Source organism: Dendronephthya gigantea, unplaced genomic scaffold, assembly GCF_004324835.1.
Source record: "Dendronephthya gigantea isolate DGI-Jeju-01 unplaced genomic scaffold, DenGig_1.0 000020F, whole genome shotgun sequence".
Taxonomy (NCBI): domain Eukaryota; kingdom Metazoa; phylum Cnidaria; class Anthozoa; order Malacalcyonacea; family Nephtheidae; genus Dendronephthya; species Dendronephthya gigantea.
The window spans coordinates 1,875,326-1,885,631 of record NW_021163030.1 but is presented as its reverse complement, the minus strand read 5'-3'; the positions used below and the strand labels follow the sequence as shown (position 1 = coordinate 1,885,631).

Sequence of the window (10,306 nt, the reverse complement as noted above, 5' to 3'; positions counted from 1 at the left end):
ATAATCGTCGTCGGTTGCTGGAAATGACTCTAAAACCAATGTTCTTTGTTTGCTGTCTGTGTGTGTTAGTGTTAATTTATCTTCTCTATCGAGCAGTCAGGATAAGGAGAAACCTCAATAATGATAAACATGTCATTCAACCAGCAAATACGAGCAAAATATATCAAAACGAGGCGTAAATAAAAATAACATCCCTGACTATATATCATTTGAATTAGAAAATAACATACCCAATTTATATACGATATGAGTGGGGGAAATGTGAAAGTGCGGGAGGGGTTACCCCAGGGATGACTGAAATATAGTCTCTAGAGTTTTACAAAATGATTGCAAGAGTTGAACTCAACTGACAAGACCAACTAACTAATAATTCCACCAATTATTTTTAATTGCATGCAGTTATTCCAGCTAAATTCAAAAAGTATCTATTTGTTAGCAACTTTTTTCCCTGAAGAAAATGTGTGATCCAGATAATTTAAAAATGAGACTGAAAAAGATTTCTCTTGTTAGTTGATATATGATTAAAAATTTTTCAAAACTTCTCGACGTTTTGTCCCAAGGATGAAGGATCTTCGACATCGAAGTCAACTGACGTCTATAGCCTTCTTAGGAAAAATTGACAAAAAAGAAACAACAATATTTTCAAAGAATTTCAAGTACTGACGGGTGAAAAACTTGCTGAAAATCGCAAAGCGATGATTTTTGATTGTGCGAATAGTATTCTACGTAAGTTTATTTATGGTCGGGTTGAGGATATACAGACTACAGATCAAAATCGCCTATGGTATAGAGAAGGATCTCAAATATACCAAACAAGACCATATATCTGACTGAAACTGAAAGATGTTTCTACCCAGTCTGAACCATGCATTTCCCGCCTCCTTTAGATGGCTTAAATTTCGAACTTATGAACTGAATTGAACGCATCACAACTGTCATATTTGTATACATCAACTATTATTACTAGTATTTATATAAAGTTACATTTTTTATATAATATAATTGTAAATAATATACAAACTATAGTTTAAAATAAGCAATTACTAAAAGTCTTATTTGAATCTTAATAGCTATCAGTATTGAAATAAAATAAGAAAGGCATCAAATTGTTTTCAAAAAAAGTTTGGAAGTGGCCACCAAGAATGGCATCCGATTTCGTATAATAGTTTACTTACGAATGGACAATCGAGTTTCTGTGACGTCTCACTACTTTGTATCTACACCCAACATGATCTTGCGTCATACAATTTCAAACAGCCGGCTGTGTAAAACTGCGTGACATAAGAACTTCTAAGATATTTTCGTTTCCAAGGCTTTTACAATTACCAACGTGAAATGTATCTAATATATAGCCGTATATAATTACGATGCAAAACATTATGGATTTGTGAAAGGTGGAATTTTGTATATAATATAGTCAGCCTATGTAAATGTGATATATTATTACGCTTTGTATAATTTTTTGTATATCTATCAATAATATTTACATTGGCTAATTTCACAAATGCTGCATGCCATTATTTGATATTTATGTGCATTCTTTTTAGCCATACCATGCATAATACTATTGCGATATCTCTATAAGTTGTGTTTCAAAAGTAGCTCAAAGCGTTGTAAATATAACAAAACTTTTAAAAGACGTTATCTATCCTGAAGTTGGAAAGAGCTAATTATGCATGTATATTGATTAGTATAATCAGTCTTAGTAAGTGGTCAGAATGAAACTGTGACTCAATTGTACTGACAAGTAATTTAGAAAATATTCATGTTAAAAATGAAAGCCTTTCTTTGAAAAAATATTGATGAGAACCAAATTCTTTAAAAATAATTCAATGAGGGTTGTCGCAAAAGTTTACCAACGTGCAAGATGCACGAGGAACAGCAAATCGTGTTGTGAAAAATTGGTTTTACGAAAAAGGTTCTGGACTCGTTACAGAACAAATCAACAACCTTAAAACCTGAGAGCACGGGGGGTGGGTACACTAGTTTCTTGTACGCCGGATTTCGAAAGTACCTGACTTGAATTAACTGCCGTATAAGAATTGAAACAAAAAAACTAACGTGGTTGGAGGATAGAGTTTGTTATATGCTGCAACTAGTACCAAAAAGTTTGTCTTTGGAACATGTCTACATGTATAATGATTTTCGTTTTTAACGTGAAGTTCAGTGAAGTTTAGACTACATAGAGGCGATAAAATCCATTTTACGATTCATTTTTACACTTCGCTCATACGTACGTAGTTCAATGTATATATATACGCCTATATATATTCGCATGATGAACAATGTCTTTGCTGGAAACATCCGAAGATTTTTAACGACATGTGTGCACTTGTACCCTTTCTCTGCATTTTTGGCATTTAACGTCACAACACCACACAAATTTGCAGTTGCATTCTTTCTCCTTCGTTATATTCTGAGTGTTGTGGCCCGGTCTACAGCAAAGATGTCTACAGCTGCCTGCGCCGGATGTTCTTGGGTTACATTGACGACGAGCAATGGTTGTTGAATAATAGCTTCGTGACGTAATTGAACAATATGGGGGTGAATCTTCAATGTACACAAGTTTATGTTTGTCGTTAGACAAATCGTTATCATTTTTTCCTTTTAAGAAAACTTTCTTTCCTTTTTTTTTCGCAAGTTTTGCTTTAATTGCTGAAAGATATTTCGATTTCAAAAAGTCTCCAATTATGTGGAACTCGGATACCTGATACCAACATGTTTGAGTTGGACATTGACTTGTGGCGCCGTGGCATTTACAAACTAGTCGACGGTTCTTCAGCACAGCCTATATATAGGTAAGCAATGCATAAATTGATACTGAATTATTGTGGATGATATAAAAATTTAAGACTTTCTCCTAATATATATGTTGAACTGTTAGAAATTGGGATGTTGATGGTACCAATACCAGTACCATACCAGTACCATACCAGTACCAGTACCAGTACCATACCAGTACCAAGTGTGTGCGAGAATATAGGACGATATCATATGAGGCTTGAGAACTGTAGTGGAACTTTTTAGTACCTGTCTTCCAGCTTCGTTATTATGATCATCCATGAGAAGTTTTTTAGCCAGTTTTATGTCAGTACTACCATTCAATTTCTCTACCCTAGGGTCATCCAAAAACTTCCTGGAAAACTCTGAGGCATAATGAATGTTATCTCCACATCCTCCCCATCTATATCCTGCTTTTAAATTTTGTGGTCTTCTTGCTGCACTGCAATGACAACTAGATAAATCTCCTTTCATGCAATTCCTTGCTATTACGTGGACAATACCTGCAGCAACCAAGGCGTGGTTAAAAGCAGCTTCCTTAGTAGCTAAAGAACAGAATTACTTCTGTAAGTATCACATGTATATAATGAAAAAGTACCTGGCTTTGGCCTATATTTTCAATGAACGGAGCATTTACGGAATTAAACACCAAAATTGTGGACTAAAGATCAATAATGTTTTTTGTTATATTGTACAGAACGTTGGGGATGAGAAACTGTTAACTATGGATTAACTATGAAAGCCGTTGCTACGGAAACAATATTTCAACTATTCAATATATATTACACATATTGTTGGGTGCGAAAAAAAGACGATTCGCCCTGGGCCACTGAAGGTTTGCAGGCCCCTCCAAAAAAACACACGCAGAAACAAAAATATATTGTCGAAAGTATATCGTCCCTCTTTGGGACCCCCAAATGAGACTATTGTCACAGGTCCCAATAATTCTATCTGTGACCCTGATTACATTATTTGCAGATTGTTAATTTTGTTTGCTTTTGTGTTTTTAACTTAACTGACCAGGGAAGCTTTTCATAATGATAACTTACCGTATCTACTTGGCATTTGGCCAAGCGCTTCGTCTTCGGGAATGGTCGAACAATCCCATTGTTCGTTCTGGAATTGCTTTTTACATTCTTTCCTTGCCAACATAGCACCCTCAAGAGTGCTTCCCATGAGGGCCACATCTTTTCGACAGATTTCGCGTTGTCTTGAACTTAAATCTCTGTGTGTATCACAGATTGAACGGAGTCTGAGACCGCTTTGCAAGAACGCCGCATCTTGTCCACCAATGATGCTTCTTTTCATATCCACTGATCTAAAGATAAAGATAAAGACATGGTAAACATCACTGAAAACTTCCTATGAACTAACATGTTATGATTGAATGCCGTTTCATTCAAATACGGCCATGTGTAATTCGACGTTTATGGATCATAATAATAATTTCTTATTTCAGGGGTGTCAAAGTACTCCCACTTACGCCTGGATTAAATCCCTGCTTAGCCTTTGTTATTATAAACGCTTTTTTTCTCCCGTTTATTTGTATCGTTTCGGCATTCCCCTCTATTCCTTCGATTGACATTCCTCAAATATTTTCCCCTCCATTCCTCTTTACGTTACGCATGCGCTTTTATCTTTGACCGTTGCGTTGGGAAGCAACGCCGCCTCGTTTGATCACCCGAAAGATATTACGCGAACCTGGACGGATAAAAGACCATCCATTCCTTAGCCCGGAAGTTAGGCCTCTCATAATGTTTTTTGCAGCAACTCCTGCACCGTAGTTTGTGCTAGTTTCTCTCTTAACACGACGCTAATTGGGGGTGTTTGTTCATATATTCAGTTCTTCCGATCAGTTCTGACGGATTTCATTTGTAGGTTCAATAGTTCACAGTAGAAATCTGTCGGGCAGTGAATATATGGATTAACCCCCCCCCAAAAAAAAATTATCGTTCTAGCTGCCTAAAGCTATAATGTCTGGCAACTCCTGGAACTGTTCGACCCATCCTACCATAGTTTGATTCCTTACATGATTTTCAGCAACATTCTCTGAACCCTCCTAGTCCCCACTGACCCCTCTTACCACAGTTTCACTCCTATCGGACGATTCCTAGCACTGTTTGACCCCATCCTACTGCAGTGTCTCTCTTAACACGACTTGAAGCAACAATATCCGACCCCTCCTATAGTTGCGTCTACCCCTAGCGCTACTCTCTAACCCCCCCCCCCCTTATCGTTGCTTCTCGACCTAGCGCGACTTGTTACAATAATGTCAGATTCCTCATTCGCTGCCTCATCTCTCCAATCCTTGTTTCTGATCTCCTCAGAAACCTGCGGATCCCGTGATGTTGTTACGGAAATAATTCAGTATTAAACTCCCTCGAAACCCTATCGAACCTTATGAAAAATATATATCTTAATTGTTCGGAAAATCGAGGGCAGTTCTCATGCTGTGGGCACGTACCTTCCCAGATTGTGAAATGAATATTATGTGAAGATGGACTGCAGAGCTGTTTTTACCATAATACATGCATCAAAATAAGAACGAACTTTGCGGGGGCAATATTTACTTGACCTGAAAATATCGATTACAACCTTGATGAAAAAATGAGAGCATGTCGTATTTGATTTCCTCATTCACATGATGTAAAAGTTATGTTCCTATGAAGTGTTTAGTTTCCATCAAAACGATTATTAGATTATTATCAATACAAATTCTGAGTTAAAACACTTACGCGGAATCAATCTGTTTGCCAAAATGTAATAAAACGACTAGAATTAAGAATTGACACATGGCTTTCATCATATCTGTAACGGATAACAACAAAATAAATATATTTGGACTTGAAGCTGGAGTCTTGCATGATATGAGATAACTATCGCATTCGAGAATCTTCAGAAGATGTAAAAAAATGGAGTTTTTCATTTGATCATAACAGGAATGTCTGGTTAAACCGGATATTAACCGTTTGCGACCGATCGTGCGGCGGCAACTCTTTCTCTAACGTGTTAAAATGAAGGAGTGATTGAAGTTACTTATGTAAGACTACAAAGACACGGTCCAACCATTTTAGCTTAGTGTTTTAAGATTTGGAATATCTCTTGAATAAATCCGTTACTCTATTGACGGATTAGCAAATAGATTCGTAAATGTACAAATGTATATTAAATTTTAGCTTATCGTGGGTATACGGCGCGGCAATTTATCTATCCAGCTCTTCTAAATCGTGTTAGATATCATGCAATATTATAAAACAGCAGCACTGCATGTAAGTGACTTTATACTAACACAGTTCCCAACATCAACGTTTAAAGTGTTACATAATATACTGGCGAGTGTGAGTAAAAAAAGGTCGAGTTGATTTGTTCACAATCACGATTACATGCAGATTTCTAAACCCCGAAAGGGAACCGGTTAATTGTGACAATTCTCAAATGGTGCCGGTGGCCTCCTATTGTCATAACATTCCATGCTGTGCAAATGCGATTATACACGTCTATAAAGAGAGCATATTTTACGTATTTGTACATATACGAGTGATACTTCAATCTCAAAATTCAAAACGTGGTTTAATTGAGCAAATCCAACACCTTGTAAAACGTTTTTACCATATTAAGCAAAGATAAATTTATCTTAAAGCTCAAAGGTAAACAAGGAAAACTAATCCTCCCTTACTAACCTTTTAGGACACTATTCACTGGCCTGAAGTTTCCTTATTTTCACCTAAGATGTTTCAGGCATTACTGATTTCATTCTAAGCAAATTAATCGCTTTAGTTCACCTTTCGACATTAACGTCGATATGTTCGAATGAAATCGTCTGTAAAGTAATACCCATGAATACATTGAGACCTTAAGATTGCAGTCAAGATAGCATTTCTAAACAAATGCAGCATATCTATCTTAAAGCAAAACAATATTTTGCATCTAAAACATGTTATCTTAAGAAAAGTTTCCATTTATGAAATATTTGATAAGAAACGTGTGTTGTTAAATTAGGATCGATACTATAGCGTATTTCATCATGATTACGAACAACTTATATGGATTGTTTTCTATCGCGTTTTCGCGTGGTTTACGCCACTTCACCATTTGAATAATTTGCGTCAGGTAAATGCAAAAACTCCTTGTGCGATAACAAATCGTATTCACACATGCTTTTCACACGTGCAAGTAGCAACATATAAGGCATAATTACTAGCATTATTCGCCTACCAAAATACCCCCCGAAATGAGGATTGTTCAAGTCGTCGTTGTTCAGGTCATGCAATCCCAACAACGTTTATAAATTATGTTCACTGTCTTTCTGTTTACACCGAGACACAACGTAACATACAATTGCCCAGTTGCAGTGCCAGTGTATATATTACTATGTTCATTTTCTATAGCGAAAAGTAAGCCTATCGATTTGTATCAAATAGGAAATAATATTTGACATAACTTTGACTTTGTTTAGATAATGAAAACTAAACAAACAAATTTCAATCTTAATATGCGGTTCAACGGTCAACCCCGGAACACCAACGCACACAATAACAACCCACCAAATCATTGAAATAATACACCGAGTACTACTCACCTTATAGCAAACGATGACTGAATACACTTCAATAAAGTCGAGTTGTTTGGCTTAAAAAGACGACGACCGTTCCTTCTTGCTTCGCACGGCTTGAACTTCTTCAGCGAACTTGCCGAGTAGCAAATGTTGGTCGCTTTTATTGGAGCAAATATCCTGGCTAAAAGCCGTCGGGAGCTTTTATTAATTATATGTGTTGAAATATCCCTTCCATTTTACTGACGGAGCTCGAATTACCAGATCACTTCTTACAGATGAATATGATAAGACTATAAATAATGAACACGCTAAAATAGCTTCTTCCAATAAACGTGATGTTTCCCCCAATGCTTCTTTTTAAAAAATTGTTGTATTTGAACACTCATTGGACCACTGATAGGTTCATAATGAACACTGTGATTTTGATTTATAATTGTGTTCCCAGACACTGATAAATCTTTTGAGTATTTCGTGCCTATCGTGTCGAGTGAGACTGAACAGTCAGAGCACACTTGATCTGTCTGCTAACTGTATTGCTTCTCAAATAAAGTTCCACGCAATTTTCTAGGGATTATTACTTTTTATAAGTTGTTCACTGATTTTCATGCACCTTAGACACGAAGATTTCCGGAAGGTTTAAAGAGTGTATTACTGGTTTCCAATCATTTACATGCGGTGTGAAAATTAAGAAGTCATATTTTTCTAACAGAGTAAGATAAATTCCATAAATGGTGAACATATCAGATGGCCTCCCGCTTATAGAGTTGAAATGTGAAGACAGAATAGCCGATCTTATATTCTTCAAAATTTCACCATCTCAAATGAATTCACCGATATTTCATCATTTTTGTGTAAGTACTTTGAATAAAGCATGTGCTTGAGAGAATGACATTGATGATGCGTCTTATACACCGAAGTCTAGAGTTAAGATTTGAAAAAGAAGTACAAGTATATTGCGTGATTATGAGCGGAAACGCGTCAGTCGTGATAGAAATGGTATGTTGTTGAACATAAACAATTGAACACATTGTTAGCTATTACATGGTAATGCAAAGCAAACTTGATAATCATTTGTTAATGAACATATATTCCCACATGTTTTAATTGCAATTAATTTTTCCTGATTGCAATGAGTCAGCGAAGAGAAGCGATAACAGCTGCAGCTGAAATATCAAGGTCAGACAAAACCTAAAGGTATTTTTATCTTCATTTATGGAATTGCTTGAATTATAAATATGACTTGTTCTCTCATAACTCAGAAATGACATTCTTTTAAGCTGAAAAAATTCGTTCTTTGACAGAAATTTCTTTTGACTTATATGGTAGTCGAGTAACATGCAATGTTGTGATCGTGCATTTGCCGCAAAACTTAATTCAGGGAGCATATTTTGAACATCGGTAACGTTAAATTCAATAAACTGGTTTCCCACGAAAGTTGTCAGTAACACATTATATGGTCAAAGTGCATTTAATATCATTTTAATGAATGACTATTTACATCCAGCTGTGATTATTGCTGATAAATTTGTTTGCATTGTTAGACATTCGTTGCATTCCAACGTTTTCATTTAAATAAACTAATTCAACGAATATGGGTGGCCAAGTCACAGGAAAACACGATTAAAAAGAGCGGTTTCACGCGGCACGAATGTATTGATCTGGATAATTATTATTGCATGGAATGTCTACTATGTATATTTGTAATTTTGCAGCCTAGTAACTATTTTTCCTTCCATATCTTTGAGTTATCTTTCCCAAGCGTAATTGTTTATTTTTTTGTTTCTCTGGATACCGCCAGGTTGCTCTTGAGGAATAAACGAATCATGACGTCATCTTGGGAAACTGATAAATGATTAATGGGGAGATATGATCGGATCCAAATCGTCGTATGCTTAGCAAAATATAAACTCATTTTTTGAGTCTTTCACCACATTCGCTGATGTGCGAGACGCATTACGTAACAAATTTAAGTGGAGAGGAATAGCCCCGTTCTTATCCTCATACCTAACATGCATGCATATAGTTTGAAAAACATGAAAAGTACTTGTGATTGGTATAGGATTTATACGGTGAAGTTATAAATCACGGGATTATATTAGGGGATTGTAATTGAGTTGGAACAATGTTTCAATCGACCCAGCTACATATCGATGAGGTAATTATAATGAATTACCTGAGAAAGATGAAGGTGGAATAGATTCAATAAAGGAAAGGGCTTTGGTATAAATAAAATCCAATGGAATAATAGCATTAACTTTTTTTAGTACATTGTTTTCGTTGTGTACGTTCTGTAGTCATCTCTTTACAAATCCCTCATAGTAAACGAAATGGAAATATTAAGAAAATAAATTGAAATTTCAAGCATAACTTACATAAACACAATCGAATAAATATCATTCTAGAAGAACAAATATTTGGAAATAAGAGGTATAATTGGATGAACTCATCAACGTTGTACTTCATGAGATGAAGTTACACACCATTTGACTCCCAGTTGCTGTTGGTCGAAAAGTGATAAATAGCAGAACAATTTCACTTAATTATTTTGCAATACACCTTACATTCTTTTAAGCAAATCAAATACAGTTGTAGAGTATTTTTTATACTATAAAGAGTGTGAAGTTTAGGCCTGGATACGAAAACCAGCGTCTATAGGCAAAGGAAATTTTAATTCAATTTTTTCCAAAACTGCAGGAAATTAGTTTTGAGACGTTGCGCCTATATACAGGGTAATAAGGTATTAAAGGTAACACCTATTGAAACTTCCGCCTTCAACATTCATCGCCTTCCTGACTTGACGGTCTCCCCAAATCTTCTGCAGTTTGTCCTTCCTGCCACCTGTGTCATTTGAAATGTTATGTTGTATCTTACTTAAAATCTGGAAAGTTTCACAACATTCAGACGCTCTTTTATTGTGGAGATTTTTCAACCGGACCAAGATCATTGAATGAGAAAGCTGAAATAGAGACT

General features: G+C 35.8%; 1 protein-coding gene across 1 annotated transcript; it reads right to left on the bottom strand.

Annotated features, from left to right (window-relative positions):
- Window positions 1-986: 986 nt before the first annotated feature.
- On the bottom strand, window positions 987-7,616 carry LOC114521467 (protein Wnt-5-like). The gene is made up of 5 exons (XM_028541929.1): window positions 7,361-7,616; window positions 5,517-5,589; window positions 3,831-4,099; window positions 3,031-3,326; window positions 987-2,788 (listed from the first exon to the last, which is right to left on the bottom strand). The coding sequence occupies exons 2-5, from the start codon at window positions 5,585-5,587 to the stop codon at window positions 2,315-2,317; spliced, it is 1,110 nt and encodes a 369-aa protein (XP_028397730.1). The 5' UTR covers window positions 5,588-5,589; window positions 7,361-7,616; the 3' UTR covers window positions 987-2,314.
- Between the last annotated feature and the right edge of the window lie 2,690 nt (window positions 7,617-10,306).

Bases quoted from the DNA above. Each gene is read 5' to 3' on its own strand.
- LOC114521467 (XM_028541929.1), bottom strand. From the start codon at position 5,587: ATGATGAAAGCCATGTGTCAATTCTTAATTCTAGTCGTTTTATTACAT. The intron at 4,100-5,516 runs GTAAGTGTTTTA...CTTTATCTTTAG, and splicing joins GGCAAACAGATTGATTCCGC to ATCAGTGGATATGAAAAGAA. The intron at 2,789-3,030 runs GTACTAAAAAGT...ACCTATATATAG, and splicing joins ATAACGAAGCTGGAAGACAG to GCTGTGCTGAAGAACCGTCG.